General features: G+C 40.0%; 1 protein-coding gene across 3 annotated transcripts in view; it reads left to right on the forward strand.

Moving 5' to 3' along the window:
* Positions 1–1,325: 1,325 nt before the first annotated feature.
* EDA (ectodysplasin A) overlaps positions 1,326–22,028 on the forward strand; it is a 423,831-nt gene continuing 403,128 nt past the window's right edge. For 2 of the 3 annotated variants that reach the window (XM_030934766.1, XM_030934767.1), the window contains exon 1: positions 1,326–1,961. In XM_030934766.1, coding sequence (XP_030790626.1) covers positions 1,566–1,961 — 396 coding nt within the window. In that variant the 5' untranslated portion in view covers positions 1,326–1,565. Of the gene's footprint in view, positions 1,962–6,158; positions 6,210–22,028 lie in introns of all 3 variants that reach the window. The other variant, XM_010361779.2, reaches the window with a different exon arrangement.

A 22,028-nucleotide genomic window follows, 5' to 3' on the forward strand; every position in this document is an offset into this window, starting at 1 on the left:
CATAAGTGCTCCTGGCATTGCTGAGCCTCCATGATGACACTCAAGATGCCCGCTGCAAGTCAATGAAACTGTTAATTATTCATTACTCAATTAATAACATGGAATGAGAGTGCATAGTGACTATGAAGCGTACATGTTTCCCCTGCTATGGTCATTTCACTTTCTATAATCTCAGACTAGTAACTCTTGTCAATTGTGACTCTTGATTTAACTAACCCTTTCCATCCTTCATTTCAGGGTCTATTGTTCTGCCATTTGCCACTTTTTTTTTTTTCTTTCTCTGAACCCGTTTCTGATTGGTGCAGCTGTTGAAGATGCTGCAGTTGCAGCAGTGTACATCTGGAACATTTGGCTGACTTGTTGAACTTCCCCCAGGGAGTACTCCAGGAGAAGGATGGGAGGGGTGGAGAGGCCAGAACAGTTGCCTGTAAATAAAGATGCCAGTAGTGTCTGACCATTCTGTGGACCACCCTTGTAAAAATCCACTTCATTCTGGCCCTTGGTTTCCCTATCTACTCACTGAAGGCGTATGTTCTCCAATCAAAACTGCTGCAGTGGAAGAAATCTATTCTGGCTGTGGATGCTCTCATACAGCATTTTCTGCATTGTATCAATAGATATTTGTTGAATTAATTAATATATCAAGAAATCCTAGGAGACTGTTTTACCCTTCATGGGACAACACCATTTCAGTTCCACTTGGCATGGGTCGGCTTCTCTGTTACTTAGATTGAGCCTTCAGAGCCACTCCAGGAGTGAGGCTGCTTGAGTCCCACCCATTCCCATAGTTCCCAGGCTCCTGGGTCTCCTTTTCTTCGGGCGAGCCATTGAATTGCAAACACAGCAGGCATGGTTTCAGTCCAAACCCGGAGCTGTTTTAATTAGTTTAACGTCTGTTAAACGCTTTGAAGATTGGAAGCAACAGATAAGTACTGGATGATGTTATTAACAACTGCAGTTAATTGCAAACATTTCTATTAATGCTAGTTTCTGCCTCCCTTTCTTTGCTCTACTTTCTTTCCAAGGTTCCCAAATTCGTAGCCTCCCCCTCCTTTCCTCCCCGTACTGGCGATATAGGGTTAAACTGGGGCGGAGCCCAGGGATGAACGACAGCGCCAGTCACCAACTGGGACGGGGCAAGCGGGAAGAGCTGGGTGGGGCGGCCAGACAGAGGCGAACCCTCACGCCCCCAGGCCCCGCCCCGCGGCTGGAGGCCCGGTTGGAATGGCACGGGGCGGGGCGCCGAGGCTTGGCGGCCCCGTGGTTGGGCGTCCCGGCAGCCGCTTGAGGGATGGGGCGGGGTCGGCCGGGACCTCCTCCTTCATTCCCTCGGCGGGCGGAGCCTCCCCTCTCTCCCGCCCCTCCTCCTCCCTTTCCCACCCCTCGGAGTGGAGCTGCACATGCGGCTGCTCCCTGCTCCGTCCCGCCCAGCCACCGTCGCGCAGGAACGGGTCCCTGCAGCCCCCAGCCGATGGCAGGACAGTAGCCGCCTGTCAGAGGTCGTGAACGGCTGAGGCAGACGCAGCGGCTCCCGGGCCTCAAGAGAGTGGGTGTCTCCGGAGGCCATGGGCTACCCGGAGGTGGAGCGCAGGGAACTCCTGCCTGCGGCAGCGCCACGGGAGCGAGGGAGCCAGGGCTGCGGGTGTCGCGGGGCCCCTGCCCGGGCGGGCGAAGGGAACAGCTGCCTGCTCTTCCTGGGTTTCTTTGGCCTTTCGCTGGCCCTCCACCTGCTGACGTTGTGCTGCTACCTAGAGTTGCGCTCGGAGTTGCGGCGGGAACGGGGAGCCGAGTCCCGCCTTGGCGGCTCGGGCACCCCTGGCACCTCTGGCACCCTAAGCAGCCTCGGTGGCCTCGACCCTGACAGCCCCATCACCAGTCACCTTGGGCAGCCGTCACCTCAGCAGCAGCCGTTGGAACCGGGAGAAGCTGCACTCCCCTCTGACTCCCAGGACGAGCACCAGGTGAGTCACCTAGTAGGGGCGGCGGCGGCCCCCTCCCCTCGCGGGTAGGGCGAGGGCCCTCCGCCACAGGGGCCTGGGGGCACTCTGCCACCTCGAGCCAATTTAGAGGGCAGGACCAGGGAGGGACCAGGCGAGCAGGGGGGAGGTTGCCCAGGGCAGGTTGTCTTCGGTCCCTGGCCCAATCCGGACTCCCTGGGGACCCCTTGACTTGGAAAGTCTAGCGCGCGCCCGCGGCCCCTGGCTGCGGGCTGCCTTGAGAAAAGTTGGCGAAGCTCCCGTCGAGGAGGTGCCTGCGCTGCCCCCCGGCCGACTAACGGCTTGGCCCTTCTGCTCGTGATGAGGTTCTCTGCCCGCGGTGCTTGTTTTTTCGTGTCTAGAGCTGATGCCAGAACCAGCAGGCTCCCCTTTGGAGTTGGAGCTGTAAACAGCTGTAATAACTGCTCCACGCCCGCCTGTTGAAACAACTTTTAACCGCATTTTCAGCGCGGGTCCTTGTGCGCTGACCAGAACGTGGGCTTGTTCACACTTACCTGCAATTTGAGACTGATTGTCCTCGGCGTTCTAGTGAGGATCAGCGCCCCTGAGGAATTCTGGTAGAAATATGCCGTCTTGCTAGACAACTTCTGAACAGCAATTTAAAAAATCTATGGAAATAAAACTCACCCTTTGCATGCCGGTTCTGATTCTTAAGCGGGGTAGGTGTGCGGTGGGAAGGGTGGGTGGGAAGCGCTTTTGCAACTGCTAGCTTGAGAACAGGAATCTTCCAATGGAATAATTACTCAGGACTAGTCCCCCAAGAGCAGTTTTGTTTTGTTTGTTTTTGCAATCTTTATGGTGTTTGTGCCCTTATTAGCAAACTATTAGCTTTGGCGTTTGTTTTCCACTCTTTCTAGCTCTTTATTCAAGTAAATTTAGTTCACTTAATGTAAATATTGTCTTCGTTGCCATATGTGAAACTTAGGAGAAGCATCCAAGGATCCTTTTGAGGTGGCTAAAGAATAATAGTAAAATTGTACCTCTTAGGGAAGAGAGCAAGTTGTACAAATAAGTTCCTTGAGGTGAGGGACCCAAGCCTTCTATATTTACTGCCACATCCAGAGTCATTGTCACAACTCTGTAAACATTATTTGTGCCACTTTGACCTCCCATCTAAAGTGGTACACTTGATAGAGACATCACATTCATGATCATAGTGTAATGTTAGGACTGATACTGTAAAAAAACAACAACAAAAAAGATGTCCATTGTAAAGTTGCCCTGAGCCTTAAAATGTCTTACTAGCACACTCCAATTTATATAACAGCTTATCAAAGAAGAGAATCAGCAGACATGCTTCTCATACTTGAAACTTTAAACATTGTAGCTAAATGATAATTAACTAGGATTCTGACTCCTTTTATTTATCTACTGCACTCCCCCCACACCCCAATGCCCAGTAGAAATATTTAGCAGCTGAACATTGATATTCTGTGAAAAGATGAAAAAATTAAACTTCTTTAGTCAAATGTTGGCCAAGACTTTTTGGCATTCAGGATGGACAGAGCCACTTTTGTAGACTGGGGATTAGCAGAACAGCTGTACTCTAGGGCTTCTGTGATGGCATGAAACTCTTACAGGTGTGTAATGGCATTTAGTTACCTGCCCTTTGTGTGGCACTAAAATAGTTCTCTCTAGATTTAAACACAGCTTCCTACCTTCTGTCCTTTATTCTTTCTGTTTTAATATTTTTGAGCAATAGAAGCAAGGATACTAGCTCTTTACATTTGTTGACATCAATTGGAATCAGTTTCCTAGAGTTATGAAGGGCTTATATGAGTCCATTTTGTTTGATTCCCTTGGGAAACATAGGCCCTAACGGGAAAGTGACTTGCCCAAGGTCACATAACTAGAGTCAAAACTGGGATGATAGTTGCTCTCTTAACTCCTAGTTCAGTGCCTATTCCCTCAACTACCTCCTGGGACCTTTTGCGAGGGAGCAAGATGGAGCTCCATATTAGACCTTTTGCAAAGTAGAGCACTCAGATCTGCATCATTTTGTTCTACTCTACCTGTATTTTGACCACAGTAAGTTTAACCATGTATTCCTTATTCTTCCTGAACTTCACTTTCAGATTTGGAGTATACTTTGAAGGAATTTTAGCCCAAATTCAACTTAAGTTTATTTTAAGTTATTCAACTTAAGTGTATCTTATCTTATATATTAGTTTTAGTATACAAAAATAAGTTTTTTAAAAAGTTGATTGGGTGTTAAATTAATACTGCTACAAGCTTGGGTAAAATTTCTAGTGCCCTGGTGCACCCTCTGCTGGCTTTACAGGGACATTTAATTTTCAGTATCTGCTGACACTCAGAATTCTACATCGTGCTGACAGATTCTGATTCGGTAAATAAGGAAGTAAACAGCCTTGTGGGATTTGGCCACGTAGGTCATATTTTTATATTTTAGTTTTTCAACACAAACAACTGCTGTTACAGCAACTCTTGGATGGAGAGGAAGAAAGATAAAAATATACACCCTTCAACGGGCCGTACATTCAGGTTTCTTACTAGTTTATCTGCAAGGAGTGAAGGCAAGCTGATGACAGTAAACTGCAGGAAGCTTTCATGAGACCAAGTGGGCAGAACAGTCAGAGACACTTCATGCAGGTAAGCAAAAGTAAACCTATTCATACTTATGAGATGATGGGCTCTGGGCTCTCAGTTATGACTCAAGAAAGGGACCTGGAAATCACTGTAGATGTGTGCATATCATCTCTCAATTTAAAAACTTTTTAAGCAGGGCACACAAGGAAGTTAGGGTAGGTAGGATACAGAGCAGAGAGATTAGCACAGTTCTCCATGTGAAATGTTAGAAAAGTCTCCCCGGTGGGGACACACTTGCTGATGATAAAGTGAGAGAGTCACATCAGACCTTCTGTAATCAATCATCTCCTTCAGCTGGAACAGCCAAGTAGCTGAGATTTGTCTGGATAGTTGGTGGAGATTATCTCAAGAGCAAGGGATATCTCATTTGTGTCTGAATTAGGACAATATACAGTAATATGATTGTCAGAGTAACAAACTAAAAATCACTGTTGATCATTCTGTGGAGATGTTGCTCCAGTTGTGATTGTGGTCCTCAAAGGCCAAGAATGTAGTGGGTATCATCAGGAAGGGTGTCAAAAACAACAAAACACTTACAAAACACTTATTTTTTCCATGTACAAGATCAAAAGCAGATTTACTTCTACGATCAGACAGGAAATTCTGGTGACTGCGCCTCAAGAAAAGCCTAACAGCTGATAAAAGTCCTCAGAAACCCCATTAAATTGATCAAAAGGATGAAGGGATTTTCTAGTTTTTTTCTCAGTCTGGATAGAAAGAGGCTGAAGGAGGAATATGATCAAAGTCTACCAAACCATGAGCAAGACGAATATGGTTAATATATTCATGTAACTTAACAATCCAGTTCAATAAATAGAAAGCCTGCTTTGCCAGACACAATGTTAAGTATTAGATACCTTTTAATGTTTGAAAAATTATTTTCAAGAGGAGGCAAATAAAGGTAGTATCTTATTCAACTCATTGTCTCAAGTAATAGTCAAAATTATGGGTAGATCAATACGGATTTACTTAAAACTGTTAGGGCTATTTGGAGTATGGTCCTAATTATTTGAAGTGATGTCATAGATGTCAACCTTAAAGTTCTACAAAATGTTGCTTGACATAACTAGATAGACCATTAGTGTATCCAGAGTTGACATTACCTGTGTTAAGGCTTTTTGATCAAGAACATAACTAGGAATCATTTGAGGTGATTCAAGGTGAGCACAATGAATAAATCCAAGGATTTTTTTTTTAATGGAGGTGGGATCTAGATAAAATACATTTACTGTGGGTTTAAATATAGAACTTTTGATCAACTTGCTTCATTATTTCCATCCCATTTTCTCTCTCACTAACTCTGCTGCAATCCAGCCACCATATCCTGTCTTAGAATCATTCTTTAGTTGTTATTGCTGTTGTTGTTTTTAAATACATTTTATATCTTTACATTAGAGCTCCTTAGAAATCTGCCTTCATTTTTGTCTTTCTCCATAATGCCTGACACAGTGCTAGTTACAGTTACTATACTCAAATACTTGTTTGAGTTGAATATTATTTTGGGACTATGGAGGTGTTTATGTAAAACAAAGACATTTTCTCTTTCTGTAACAGGCCTGTTTTCCTCAGGTCTTGCTAAGCCTGTGACCTGTCAGCTATGCTTAGGTGAGTAAATAGTTCCACTGGCAATGTTTCACTGACTTCTAGAATAATTAGAAAGTGAAATGGAGAAGGGCCTTAACCATGTGGTCAGTCTCCCAGTTTCACATCTTCTCTCTAAGATGGTACAAAAAGCTTCATGTAATATATTGTTTGATGTTTTGTTTTATTTGCTTTTAGGTCTCATATCTTTCTTTCTGTCTTAGATCTTGTGAAAAAATAATCTGTAATTTATCTGTAACTACCTTATAGAGAAGATCTCTTTGTAGTAGAGAACCTCTGAAGCCATTTAATTCCCAAGAACATTACCAAGAGAAACTACCTTGCCTGTAGAGGACCATTTTATCTGACTCCTCTGTAAATACTCAGGACTTAGCTTTTCATTTCATTTCTTTCTTTTATTAAAAATCTTTTCTATTGAAGTATAACTCATACACAGAAAAGTATATAAATCATATTTGTACAATTTTATGAATCATTACAAAGTGAATATACTCATGTCACCAGCACCCAGGTCAAGAAATAGAACATTATTATATTCCACAACTCCTACTTATATCCTATTGTTATCACTATATCCTCCTCACTCTCTCAAGTTCTAACACCATAGATTAGTTTTTTTATCTTTCTCCACAGTGCCTGACATAGTGCTAGTTGGACTAGTTCATTAGTTTTGTTCATTTTGAACTTTATATAAATGAAATCAAACAGTGTGTATTCTTTTGGATCTGGAGTTTTTTGCTCAATACTGTTTTTGTGACATCCGTTCAGGTTGCTGCATGTGGCTGTAGTTTTTTATTTGTATTTTTTTTGTGTGTGAGACAGGGTCTTGCTCTGTCACCCAGGTTGGAGTGCAGTGGCATGATCATGGCTCACTGCAGCCATGACCTCCCAGGCGCAAGTGATCTTCCAACCTCAGCTTTCTGAGTAACTGGGACCACGGGCACATGCCACCATGCCTGGCTCATTTTTAGTTTTTTTGTAGAGACAGGATCTCTATATGTTGCCCAGGCTGGTCTTGAACTCCTGGTCTCAAGCTATACTCCCACCTCAGTGTACCAAAGTGCTGGGATTACAGGTGTGAACCACCATGCCCAGCCATTTGTTTGTATTTTTGTATATTATTTCATTGCTTGAATGTACCACAGTTTATTTACCCTATTTTTAATGAATTTGTGGATTGTTTCCAGTCTGGGGCTATTATGGATGCTGATGTTGTGGATATTATTGTACATGTCTTTTGGTTACATATGCTTGAATTTCTATTGCTTGTATACCTAGGATTGGAGTTGCTGGGTCATGGGGGATGCATATTTTTGACATTATTGATAATGACAGTTTTTTTAAGTTATTGTATCCATTTACATTCTTACCAGCAATGCATGAGAATTTCAGTTGTTTCATATTCTTACTAATGCTTGGTATTGCCAATCTTTTTAAACGTAGCCATTCTGGTGGGTGGCTTTGTAGTAATATCCGGTGATTTTAATTGGCATTTCTCAGAAGACTGATGAGGTTGTGCTCCTTTTCATGTTTATTATGTATTTGCATATCTTCTCTGAAGTGCCTATACAAGTTTTTTGCACATTTTTCTATTAATTTGTCTGTCCTTTTCTTATAGATTTGTAGGAATTCTTTATATACTCTGAATATGAATTATTTTTGTATTTTTCATATTGTAAGCCATTCCCAAATCTGTGATTTACCTTTCCTTATGGTATCCTTTGATGAACAGAAGTTTTTAATTTTAATGTGTTTAATTTTTCACTATTTTCCTTTATGGGTAGCATTTTCTATGTCCCATTTAAGAAATATTTTCTTACCTTGAAATTGTAGATATTCTCCCATATTATCTTCTAGAGGCTTTATGTTTTTGACGTTTACATTTAGGTCTATACTCCACTTGAAATCAATTTTTGTGTATGCTAAGATACAGAAACTGAGCTTCATTTTTAAAAATATAGATATCCAGCTGATCCGGTACCATTAATTATAAGGACCATCTTTCCCCCAGTCCTCTACAGCATCACCTTTGTCATAAATCGGGTGCCTGTATATGTGCAAGATTGTTTCTGAACTGTTTATTCTATTCTGTTGGTCTCTTTGTCATTGCATCGCTACCACAGTCTTAATCACTGGACTTTATTATTATCTGGTAAAGCAAGTCCTTTTACCTTGTTTCTCTTATTTAAAAGTATTTTGGATATTCTTGGCCCTTTGCATTTAGAATCAGCTTGTCATGTTGCACAAAAAAGAAAAAAAAAAAGAAACGTGCTGGGATTTTTGTTGGGATTGCATTGAATCTAAAAATCAATTTAGTGGGAACTCATCATTTTATGGTATTCAGTTTTCCAATCCATGAACATGCCCAGCAGATTTGGTGTTTGGTGAGTGCCTTCTTCCTGATCCATAGAATGACACACTCTTGCTGTATCCTCATGTGGTGGAAGGGATAAATGCACTTCCTTGGACCTATTTTAAAAGGAAACTAATCTCATTTACAAGGACTCTGCCCTCATTATTTAATTGCCCCCTAAAAGCCTCATCAAATACCATCACATTGGTGATGATATTTCAACATATGAATTTTGGGGGGAACGCAAACATTCAGACCATAGCAAACCTGTTTTAGACATTTTCTCAGTATCCTTTATGTCTGTTACATACTTTTCTCTATATTCTATCCTTTTTTTTCTCTCTATACTTCATTCTGGGTATTTTCTTTTTTTTTTTTTCTTTTTGAGACAGTTGCCTCTACATACTTTATTTTTAAAAAAATCTTCACAAGAACAATGCAAGGTAGATACTGCCATCTCTATTTTTACATGTGGAGAAACAGACCCAGAGGGGTTAGATAACTGTCTGCAATCATATAGCTGTTTCCAGAACTACATTTTAAATAGGAATTTTATAAACCATATATAGAACTTGTATCAACTGAACCATTTAAAATGTGCATGAAGAAGTTTCTATTTAAAGGACTCCCATGAAAGGTAGATTAATTCAATAAGTGGTATTGGGATTTACTGACTTGTCATTTTGGGGGTTTAAAGAAAAGACAAGTAAAACTGGATCCTTATCTCACCTCTTATACTAAAGTGAATTCCAGATGGAACAAAGATTTACATGTAAAACATGAAATCACAGACATCCTAGAACACATGGATGCATATTTTTATAATCTTACATTCTGGGTATTTTCCTGTGACTTAACTTCCAATTCATTAATTCTGTCTTCAGCTTTGTCTAAACTCCCTTTAAACTCGCTCATTGAGTTCTTAATATAATTTGTCATTTTTTTTTTTTTTTTTTTTTTTAGAGTTTTCATTTGGTTCTTTTTATAAAATAGTGTTTGGTTCTCTGCCAAAATTCACAATCAACTATCTTTTAACATACTGACCATAATTATGTGAAAATCTTCATTTGATTACTCATTATTTCAATCCTTGAGGGTGTGTTTCTATTGTCTATTGTTTGTCTTAATTTTCTATCACTTTGCCTTTCTCCTGGTTAGTTTTGATTGAATGGTAGACATTATATATGAAAAATTATAGTAGAGATGGTTTGAGGCCTCAGTTATTTTTATCTTTATCTAGAAAGGATTTATACTCACTTCTGGCACATGGTTAGAGATGCTAGCAATCTCACATCTCCTTAATTCAATATGAGACTGAGATAATTTAAAGCTGCTCTTCAATCCAAGTGAAGGTTGACTTACCCTTCCTTTTAGTATTTATGCCTTCTAAGTTGAAACCCAAGGCTTGGGTTTTTTTTTCCCTTGGGAGTTCTCCCTCTTTGAAGGGTCCTCAATTCTAACTTTTGTTCTTGTAGCTTCATGAGTCTGTCAGAAGCTCCTCTCTCTCTCTCTCTCTCTCTCTCTCTCTCTCACTCTCTCTCGCTCTCTCTCGCTCTCTCTCGCTCTCTCGCTCTCTCGCTCTCTCGCTCTCTTTCTCTCAGCTGACTCTACTATATCAGCCAATGACCTTAGGAGAAAAACAGGCTCTCTCAGTTTTCTTTTTATCCTGCATTTTGGCTTTATAATATTGCATTACTTTGTTAGATCTCAGATATCTTGAAACGTATATCATTTATATCTTGCCCCAATTTTCTTGAGTGTGTGTGTGTGTGTGTGTGTGTGTGCTTTTTTTTTTTTTTTTTTTTTTTTTGAGACGGAGTCTCCCTCTGTCGCCCAAACTGGAGCACAGTGGCTGGATCTCAGCTCACTGCAAGCTCCGCCTTTCGGGTTCATGCCATTCTCCTGCCTCAGCCTCCAGAGTAGCCGGAACTATAGGCGCCCACCACCTCACCCGGCTAGTTTTTTGTATTTTTTAGTAGAGACGGGGTTTCACCGTGTTAGCCAGGATGGTCTCGATCTCCTGACCTCGTGATCCGCCCGTCTCAGCCTCCCAAAGTGCTGGGATTACAGGCTTGAGCCACCGCGCCCGGCCTCTTGTGTTTTTTTAAGCAGGAAATTTAGCCCAAATTACTTTTGCTTCCATTACTAGAAGCAGAATCAGCTTATCATTTCTTCAACAAATGTTTATTGATCATCTCCTATGTATCATGCATTGTACAAAACAATGGAGAAGCAGCTATTGAACAGATTAGAGGGGATTCCTGCCATTGTGGAGCATACAAACAAGTAAACAGGCACATATAATACAATTTCATAAAGCAATGGTAGGGTTAATCATAGGATAATCTAAAGCACTAAGGAGGAGTACCTGACCATGACTTTTGAAATCAAGGAACATGTTCTTAACAAAGCATCTTCTGAGCTTAAACCTAAAAAGTAAGTAAGAGTTATCTAGGATAAGACTGTTTTAGGCAGTAGGAACAGCAAGTGCAAAGGCCTGGAGATGAAAGAGAACATGGGACATCCAGGAATAAGAAAACCTAGTTTGTATGAAGCTACTATTATCAAGACAGTGTGGTTCTGGCATAAGGACAGGCATATAGATCAATGGAATAGGATTGAGAGGTCAAAAATAAATTCTTATGTTTATAATCAATTGATTTTTGACAAAAGTACCAAGATGATTAGTTGGGGGGAAAAGATACCCTGTTCAATAAATGGTGTTGGGAAAATTGGATATCCACGTGCAAAAAAGATGAACTTAGATATTCACTAGAGACCATACCCCAAAAATGAACTCAAAATGGATCACAGGCTTAAATGTAAGTACCAAAACAATAAAATGTTTAGAAGAAAACATAGAAAATCTTTAATATCTTGGAGAGCAAAGATTTATTAGATATGACACCAAACACATAGTCTAAAAAAGAAATGAACCGTTTTGGAAAGAAACTTTTTTTTTTTTTCAAAAGAAAACCTTGAAAAATGAAAAGAAATGCAACAGACTTAGGAGAAAATCTTTGGAAAACACATATCTGGTAAATAACTTATATTCAAAGGAATTTACAAGGGACTCTTGGAATGTAATAATAAGAAAAACCAAACAAAAAAATGGGCAAAAGATATGAACAGATATTTTACCACAAATGAAGATGCACAAATGGCTAAATAAATACATGAAAACATGTTCAACATCATTTTGCATTACAGAAATTTAAATTAAAACCACAGTGAGATACCATTTCACACCCACTAGACTGGCTATAATGAAAAAGACAATAAGAAGTGGAGATGTGGAGAAATGGGAACTCTCATACATTGCTAGTGGAAATGTAAAATGATTCAGCTGTTTTGTAAAACAGTTTGTCAGTTCCTCCATAACTTAACATAGAGTTACAATATGACCCAGCAATTCCACTCCTAGGCATATACCTAAGATAGTTGAAAACATATGTTCACACAAAAGCCTCTACATTGAATGTTCATAGCAGCATTATTCATAATAGTCAAAAAGTAAAACAGCTCAAATGTCTGATGTGGTATAATGTGATATAATATTCTATACAATGCAATATTTTTCAGCCATTAAAAGGAATGAATTATGAATAATGCTACAACATGGCTGAGCCTCAAATATATTATGCTAAGTGAAGGAATTTAGTCACAAAAAAACCACATTGTATGATTCCATTTATATGAAATGTCCAGAATAGGCAAATATATAGAGACAAAAATTAGATTGGTGGATGCCTGGGGCAGGGGGTAGGAATTAGGATTAACTAAATATGAGCATAAGGGCATTTCTTGGGGATGAAAATACTCTAAAACTGGTTTACCACAGTCAGGGTTATAGCAGTGGAACTAGAAGTAAAGGAAATGATGCAAAAGATATCATGAAGTTACACAATTTGTAAAGTTACTAGAAATTACTGAATTGTACACTTAAAATGGATGAATTCTACAGTATGTGAATTATATCTATATAAAGTAGTTTTTTTTAAGTGTCTGGCACATAGAAGATGGTGAATAAATGTGTAAGGGGCGTTGGTTGTTTCTGAATGATACCTATCTTTAGAGGAAGAGAATCTTCAAGGCTGTTCCATTTACTTCAGATATTTCTCCCTCTAACAGATGTGTCCAGGGTCCCAAAGCAGAATCAATTGAATCAGAAGCTTCAAGGATGGAAGTCTAGTCATATATAATTTAATAAAGCTCTATGGGTGATTTTGCCAAGCACTGCAGAGTGAGACTCTGATTTATGGAATTGTGAATGGCTTAGTATTGGCAGAACCTAGGGTGTATGTGGGGCCCAGTAGGTACTTGCACTAGAGTGGGCAGTAATCAAGAAGCTTGGCCCAGAATCATCTCTCTCTTCCTCTCTTTCCCTTTTTTCCTCTCTACATCCCTCTCCCTTTCTGCCTCCCTGCCTCTCTCTCTGTGTCTCTTACTCTTATTCTCTCTGATAGAAATAGCTAACTAGCTATTCCCAGATCCTACTTAGAATTTTTTTCAGAATCGTCGGGTTAAAATATATCATACAGATCATCCGTGGTAGTGGTTCTTAACCAGGGATGTGTATTAGTCTTACCTGGAGAACTTTTTCAAGATACGCACGTCCCTGGCCACACCCAGACATACATCATTAGAGTCTGTAGAGTGAGACCATGGGCATATATAGTTTATAAAAAGGGTTTTCAGGTGATGCTGATGCTCGTCTCCATTTGAGAACTTACTGCTCTAAAGGAAGAAATAAAAGCATAAAGAAGACGAAATTTGGTTCCCCATGCCTAACTTCAGCTTCCCTGTTACAGATTGTTAGGTCTGTATCACCTGTGTTACTGAAGCTACTTTGGAAGGCCACTAGACCATGAGGTTGGGTGGTAGTGAATGCTTAATGAACACCACTGTGAAATACCATTTGGAAAATCAATTCATAAACTCTGGGGAGAGAGGGATTAGATTTCAGTTGCCATTTCCTCAGACAGATGATAGTGCTGTGTGCTTGGAATAGCCAAGAAAGAGGGTGGTTTCTTGTCTCTTGTGGCTTCCCGGGGACTTCGCTTGCTGCTAGCTGCTGAAACCACTTTAAAATAATAGGCTGTTGAGTAATTTTCTCCATGTATATCCACCTGTCAGTGGGCCTGCACTTCAGAGATGAAGAGTAGTTTTTATTGGCGTGATGGCATATAGCAGGGATTGAAACCAAACAGCCACAATGAAATTGATTCTCAAAAAGAAATTACTTCTCAATTTTATTCTGTGGTTTGTGGATTGTTATTGTTACTTCATCCTGCCACACCAGTGGCCTACAAGGACAATGAAAGCTTGAACATGAGTAAGAGTTTTGGCTCAATCCACAAGGCTCTGTGCCTAGAAAAATTGCATGCTGCAAAAGCACTTTTGCTATGTAGTCTAAATGCTTAAGTTGGGGGAAACTCTGAGGGTTTCTTCTGTAAGGGTGGACCTTAATACTTGCCACAACTAGTCAGACTGAGGGAAAGAAGGGTGAAGAGTAGATTTCAGGAGTTCTTTCGACTCAACCCCCACTCCATTGAGTACCTGTTTGGTATAAGATAATGCTAGTAGGGGGATTGTGTCCTCAAGACAGATTCAGCTAACAGAACCAATGAGGGAGTACAAACTTAATTTGTCCTTAATGACATTAGACAAATCCTTTGGTGCAGCTTGTTTCTGTTTGGATTCCCAGCTGACATCTCAAGTTTAGTAAGCTAAACTGAATTTATCTTCATTCCTCCCCTTCCCACCACACACACCAAATTTTACAAAAGTAAACCCTGGTTTCATGCTCTCAATCACTTACGCATAAAACTTGGAAGGCATTATATTTTTACTTCTCCCTTGTCCTTGCTACCTATATTTAGCAATCAATTGTTAAGTTGATTCCTACTTTGTGATGTTGATTTACAGTGTTCATGATGTCTCTTGCATCACTCCCTTTCTTTCTAGTCCCACTGCTATCACTCTGGCTGTATTTGGCTTAGATCATCTTCAAGGTGCCTCCCAACAAAGAAAATCTGTGACTCTTTCTCAGCTCCTTATTACCTCACTCCTACAGTGGTTGTATAGCTGAGAGTTGCTTTGTTCTCTACTGCATCTATACACCTCAGCTAGATTATTTTTCTTCCAGAGCTATTTTGTCTTGACACTTCCTCATCAGAAACCTTGATATCTCCCTACTGTCTGTAGAATAAAGTTCAAACTTCTTAAACTGGCCTTCTAAGCCCCTTTGCAATTGGGTTTGAACTACTCTGCCACTCTTCTTTTTATTCTCTGTCTGAATCTTGTTTTATCCAGACTGACAGGCCTCTTGGATTCTGGCCTTCGTTTACCTGTTCCCCCAAAGAAGAATGTTCTTTCCTCCAACCTGTCTCTTGGACCCCTCCAGGTCCTTCAAAGCTCAACTTAAACCTTAACTCTTGGGTGCATTCTTCCTTGCCCATCTATCCATCCCAGCACCCTAAATTCTTCATTCAACACTGTGCTGTATTGTAGGTGCTCTTGTTTCCTTAACTAGATGTGAAGGTTTTTGAAGATACTGAGTGTTACATTCCTTTATAGCTCTTATACCTACAATGCTAACTGTACTCTTTTAGTTAAATACCAAAGTGAATCTTAAGGTATTGAAACATTCCCCCTAATATTGGACTCTAAAATATAGTTGTACACATTGATTGTGAGGATTATCATGCTACCTTAAGGATCTGGTGATTATTAATGGAGTCTGTCACTAGGGCTTCTTTCCTTTTAGAGCCCTGCTTAAGGTCAAGCACCCTCACAGGTTTATTAGATTCTAGAGCTTCCTTCTTCAGTTCCTTTCCCTCCTTCAGATCTTTAAAAGCCTTCCACATAACAAGTATTAATATTCCACTTTGACCTGGTATATACCTCTTGATTTCCTCAACACAGCAAGTCCTTACCTTCAAAATGCTTTTGGAATTCATTTCTCCCTGAATACTGAAGGTACCTCAACTTCTTGGCTTTTAGATTCTAACTCATGTGCCAGGTCACGAGAGGCTCCATACCCAAGTTTCTTTTCAAGTCACAAACCCCATACACCCCCATCGTATATCAAAGTTCCCTGACCTTCTTGTTTGTATTTTTAACAATAACTCATTTAAACGTGTAAATGTGGGAAAGCCCTTAAGGTCAGGACTCTCTCTGTTTGTCTTGTATAGCACAAAATATGCTGGTGTTCCAAATAATAAAGGTTTAGGGAAAAGCCCAGGTTGTGGTTATGTACGTGTCTGTGTTTGTCTGTGTGAGGGAGTGAAGGAAGGGGAGGGGGAGAAAATGGAGGGACTGACTTGTGTTTTTATGTGTTTGCATATAAATATTAAATGCTAGAATTCTAGCATTTAATTTCTAGGAGAAATGTGATTCACAGTTCAAAACGTAAGACCAAGTAGTACTACTGTTTCATAAACTACACTCTTACATTTCCAGTTAACCCATTTTCTTCTCAGCCCCTGACTTTACCTATTCATTCACAAAGTCTGGCTCCCACCTGCTAAACCAGAGTGCTTCATGCTCATTTTGGTCTATTTTGGAGATCTTTGTTATCCTGGAGATTGTAGAAAGAGTACTGGAATAAGTTCTGGCTCTTAACCAACTAGCACATTTCAATGTCCTTATTTGTAAAATGGGAAAGACAATACCTTCCCTGTCTCCTTCACACTGTCTTTTTGAGGATCAAACAGAAATATATGTGAAAAATATAAAGTCTTGTGGTTATTTCTTAGAGGATTTATTGATAAATCTGTCTCTTTGTCTCGTTAATTATGTAAAACCTTTTTTCTAATTACTACCTTATATTTTCCATATAGTTGCCCTGTCTGTTGACATAAATTCACAGGCGTTGGTAATGGTACTGTATTTTTTCAAATCATGCTTTTATGTTATACTCCCTTTTTGTATTTATAAATGCTTTCTTTCAGCCTGGCCCTCTGATAATTTATTTCCACAAGTTGTAGAGGGGTAACTAGATTGGAAATTGGGATACAGTAGTAGTGGTCCCAGGTCTGTGTTTAGTTATTCTCCTCTAGTTAAGTTGGTTCACCTTAGGTAGGTCATTTCACCTTTCTGGATCTCAGTTTACTCATCTGTAAAATGTTGGAAATTGAAGTTGGTGATCTATTAAGTTCTGTTCAAACACTAACAATTTATCGTTGCAGCTAAATAGAATTCCTGATGCTGGCCCGGCACGGTGGCTCACACCTGTAATCCCAGCATTTTGGAAGGCCGAGGTGGGTGGATCACCTGAGGTCAGGAGTTTGAGACCAGCCTGACCAACATGGTGAAACCCCCATCTCTGCTAAAAATACAAAAATTAGCTGGGCGTGGTGGTGGGTGCCTGTAATCCCAGCTACTCAGGAGGCTAAGGCAGGAGAATTGGCTTGAACCCGAGAGGTGGAGGTTGCAGTGAGCCAAGATTGCACCACTGCACTCCAGCCTGGGTGACAGAATGAGACTCCATCTCAAAAAAAAAAAGAAGAAGAATTCCTGATGCTTTTTTTTTTTTTTTTTTTTTTCAGTTTTTCCTGCCACACACCCCACTCCTTGAGAATCACTGGCCTAATGAATATAGTCCAGATGCCAAATTCAAGACTTACATCAGTGTTGGCTTTCCAGTATTATGCACTGTTTCCAACAAGAACCCCCAGTTATATATAGATTGGTTTTCTTACTGCATATTCCTACCTTCATTGCCACCGGTCTTTCCCCCTGTTAAAATCTTGTGTGTGTGTGTGTGTGTGGTAGAATACTCCTTTGTCTCTAAGGACAAGCTTAAATGTTATACTTTCCTGTGAAGCCTTTCCTAATAGCTTAACCCTTAGTAATATTTTTTCTATTTCATCTGAACCACATCTGCATTTATGATATGCCAGACACTATACCTGGCATTGTAGGAGACAGAAAGATAAAATAAGTTCCTCCCATTAGAGAAGGCTGAAATTGGGGATTAGCATTCTGGGCAGTGGTTAGCAGCATCAGCAAAAGACTTGGAAATAGTAGAGTGGAGTAGAGTGGAGGGTGAGTTTGGGTAAAGGCTTAGAGCCCATGGACCTTACTTATTTGGCCTATAACTATATATCCTCTTATGACAGATATTGTGATAGTATGCTACCTTATAATATGAAATTGTGATTTATTTGTCATTTATTGGCTACCTAGCTGTCATTTCCTTTTCCTAATACCATTGCAGTTTCTTTTTGGAGTAGTCCCTTTCCGTTATTGGATGGTGTAATAGGAAATCTAGGTGCTTGTATCCCACAAGAGAAGCCAAAGGGGTCAAGTCCTTCTACTTCCCCAGTAAAATCAAAGAGCAGTAGCCATGTGATGTGTGGTCAACCAACCTACATTCTCTTGTGGGATTGGCTTGACTTCCTGTCTTACAGTCTATATCCTTCGGCCCATTGCTCCAATCACCCTCTTGCAATTTACCTCAAGTCTCTTGAGTCTCTGTCCCTAGTCCCCCTGCCTTAACAAAACCTCAGCCTAGGGTCAGCCCTACCATTTGACTTTACCAGTTCTGCATGAAAGACTGTTGAATAGGACTGCAGAGAATAACCAATTACTGTCACTACAAATTCAGGCCCCAACCTCTGCTGGGTACTTAGTTACCTAGCAATCTTTCTTTCTGTGGACTGAATTAGCTTGATCTTCTGAACTCAGCAGCAATTCTGCACTCTCACTTTGATCCTCAAACCTCCTGCTCTAAGACATACTTCACTTTCAGCTGTTAAAGCCCGATTCCTACTTCCCTGAAAATAATCAAAACTATCTGTGACATCACCTGCAAATACATTCCCCTCGCTCACTATAATACCACCTATGGATTTTACTCCATTTGCCCCCACTCTTGTGCTCCTGTCTCCATAGAGGAAATGTGTTCCTTTGGTTCAAGATCAGTCCTTTCATCTGAGCTTTGGATCTTCTCCCCCTTACTATCTCATAGTCCTTTCTCTTAGTCATTTTCTTCCTATCCTGTATCTTGGATCTCTCTCGAACTTCTTTTTTCCTTCTTAGCATGTAGTCATGCTCACCTCTTATCTTTGGGGGGGGGGCCTTTTTTGACCCAAATCTTCCTAAAACTACCCTTTCCTACTTCTCTAAATAGTTAAACTTCCAAAAAGAGTGGAATAAACTTGCTGTCTTTACATTTTAACCACTCATTGATACCTAATCGTCCTGTGGTTCACTTTCTGTGTCCTTCTCCCAAGAGTTTGTGCTTGCTCACCAGTGACCTTCATATTGTAAAATTTAATGGGACACATTTATTCTAATCATATTTTACTTCTCTGTCAAGTCCTTTATTTTATTATTTAAAAATTTTGATAATAAGCAGAGAAAGCCACTTGACATTATGAATTTACTGGGGATAGTTATTTCAATGATTAATGTTCCTCAGTGAATGTTTATTATGAAGTTTAAATTTTGTTTTAGATTTTTGTAATTGAGATATAATTTACATAACTTCAAATTCATCCTTATAAAGTGTACAAACACTGGTTTTTAGTGTATTCACAGTGTTGTGCAACTGTGACCATTGTCTAATCCAAGAACATTTTCATTGCCCCCCAAAGAAACCCTGCATCCATTAGCAGTCATTCCCCAATTCCTTCTTTCCCCCATCCTCTGTCAACCACTAATCTACTTTCTGCCTCTATAGATTTACCTATCCTGGACATGTTGTATAAATGGAATCATGTAATATGTGGCTTTATGTGTCTGGCCTCCTTCACTTAGCATAATATTTTCAAAATTCATCCATGCTGTAACATGTATCGGTACTTTATTCCCTTTTACAGGTAAATAAAATTCCATTGTATGGGTATACCACATTTTGTTTATCTATTTTGTCTATTGATGAACATTTGAGTTGTTTCCACCTTGGAGTATTATGAATAATGCTGCTATGAACATGGAGGTGTACAGGTTTTTGTTTAAACACCTGTTTTCCATTCATTTGGGGTATATACCTAGTGGTGGAATTGCTGGATCCTATGTTAATTCTATGTTTAATGTATTGAGGAACCACCAAGCTGTTTTTCACAATTGTTGAACCATATTACGTTGTCATCAGCAGTGTATAAGGGTTCCAGTTTCTCCACATCCCTGCCAACCCTTGTTATGATCTTTTTTATTGTAGCCATCTTACTGAGCATAAGGTGTTATCTAATTGTTTTGATTTGCATTTCCCTAAAGACTAATGATATTGAGCATTTTTTCATATACATATTGGCCATTTGTATATCTTCTTTGAAGAAATGTCTATCCAAATCCTTTGTCCATTTCTAAATTGCATTATATGCCTTTTAATTTTTGAATTGCAAGAGTTCTTAATGTATTCTGCATACTAAACCCTTAGTAGAGATAAAATTTGCAAATATTTTCTCCCATTCTATGTGTTGTAGTTCTTTATTTTTATTTTATTTTGAGACAGTGTCTCATTCTGTTGCCCAGGCAGGAGTGCAGCGGCATGATCTCGGCTCACTGCAACCTCCATCTCCTGGGCTTAAGTGGATCCTTCCCCATCAGCCCCCCAAGTAGCTGAGATTACAGGCTTGTGCCACCATGCCCAGATAATTTTTGTATTTTTCTTTTTTAGTAGAGATGGAGTTTCCCCATGTTGGCCAGGCTGGTCACGAACTCCTGACCTCAAGTGATCTGCCCACCTTGGCCTCCCAGAGTGCTGGGATTACAGACATGAGCTACCATGCCCGGCCTCCTTATTTTTTGAACCCTCTCCTCTTTTGGTTTCCATGGCAATAGGCTTTCTTATTTTTTTTTTCCTACTTCTCTAACTATTCCTTCTCAGGTTCTTTTAGAAGGTTCTTTCCTACATATCTCTTAAATGTTGTTACAGTCATGTGCCACTTAACGATGTTTCTGTCAATGATGAAGTACATGTACAATGAGGGTGGTCCCATAAGATTATAATGGAGGTGAACAATTTTTATTGTCTAATGATGTCTCATAGCTGTTGCAACATTGTAGTACAATGCATTACCTTTTCTATGTTTGCATATGTTTAGATATACAAATACTTACTATTATGTTACAATTATCTATGACTTTGTGAGTATTATGTACAGTGTTCAGTATAGTAACATGTTATACAGGTTTGTAGCCTAGGAGCAATGGGCTATACCTGTGTAGTAGGCTATACCATCCAGGTTTGTGTAAATACACTCTATGATGTTCACGCAACGACAAAATAACCAAATGATGTATTTCTCAGAATGTATCCCCGATCTTAAGTGACACATGACACTCTTTCCTAGATCTACACCCTTGGCTTCTTTACTCTTGTTAGTTTATATATTCTCCCAGCGTGACCTCTTTAAAATTCATGGCTTTTAACTGTCATCTATGTAGGAATGATTTTGAAGCCAAGATCTACAGTATATACAGTTCAGACCTCTTTCCTATGCCCCATACCCACTGGGCTCCAGTAGTATTTCTATTGGAAATCTTTTGAGTATAGCATAGGCAACTTGAAATCAATTTATCCTAAACTGCATTTATCACCTTCCTACCCCAAACCTGCCTCTCCTCCCCTGTTCATCTCAGTGAGTAGTACTACCATTCATTTACTTATCTAAGCCAGAAGTGGGAATTGTTCTAGATTACTCCTTCTCACTTCCTTCCCACTCACATTCTAACACCATATCTTTTTTTTTTTTTTTTTTTTTTTTTTTTTTTTTTGTACGCAGAGTTTCACTCCTTTGCCCAGGCTAGAGTACAGTGGCGTGATCTCGGCTCACTGCAACCTCCGCCTTCTGGTTTCAAGCGATTCTCCTGCCTCAGTCTCCTGAGTAGCTGGGATTACAGGCGCCTGCCACCTTGCCCAGCTAATTTTTGTATTTTTAGTAGAGACGGGGTTTCAACATGTTGGCTAGGCTGGAGTCGAACTCCTGATCTTGCTAACACCAAATCTTATAGATTCTACCTCTTTAGTGTTTCTTCAATTTCTCCTCTCATTTCAATACTTACTACCTCAAAGGCCACCACCAACCCAGTTTAGTTTAACTTCTACTTTTTTTTTCAACTTGAGTGTCACCTACTCCAAAAAACCTTCCTTGACTATTCTTTGCCAAGTCTGAAATATATGCTCTTTGGAGATCGTATAAAATTCTATGCTTACTCCTGTCACTGCACTTAATTGTAACACACTGTACTCTACTGATATAGTTCTGATGTTTTTCCCCTCCAAATCTCATGTTAAAACATAATCCCCAATGTTGGAGATGGGGCCTGGTGGAAGGTGTTTGAGTCATGGGGGCAGATCCCTCATGAATGGCTTGATGTTGTCATTGAGATAGTGAGTTCTCATGAGGTCTGGTTATTTAAAAGTGTGTGCCACCTCTTCCCCTCTTCCTTGCTCCCTTTCTCACCATGTGATGTGCCTGCTCCCACTCCACCTTCCAGCATGATTTTAAGCTTCC

The sequence above is a fragment of the Rhinopithecus roxellana genome, chromosome 7 (assembly GCF_007565055.1).
Source record: "Rhinopithecus roxellana isolate Shanxi Qingling chromosome 7, ASM756505v1, whole genome shotgun sequence".
Classification (NCBI taxonomy): domain Eukaryota; kingdom Metazoa; phylum Chordata; class Mammalia; order Primates; family Cercopithecidae; genus Rhinopithecus; species Rhinopithecus roxellana.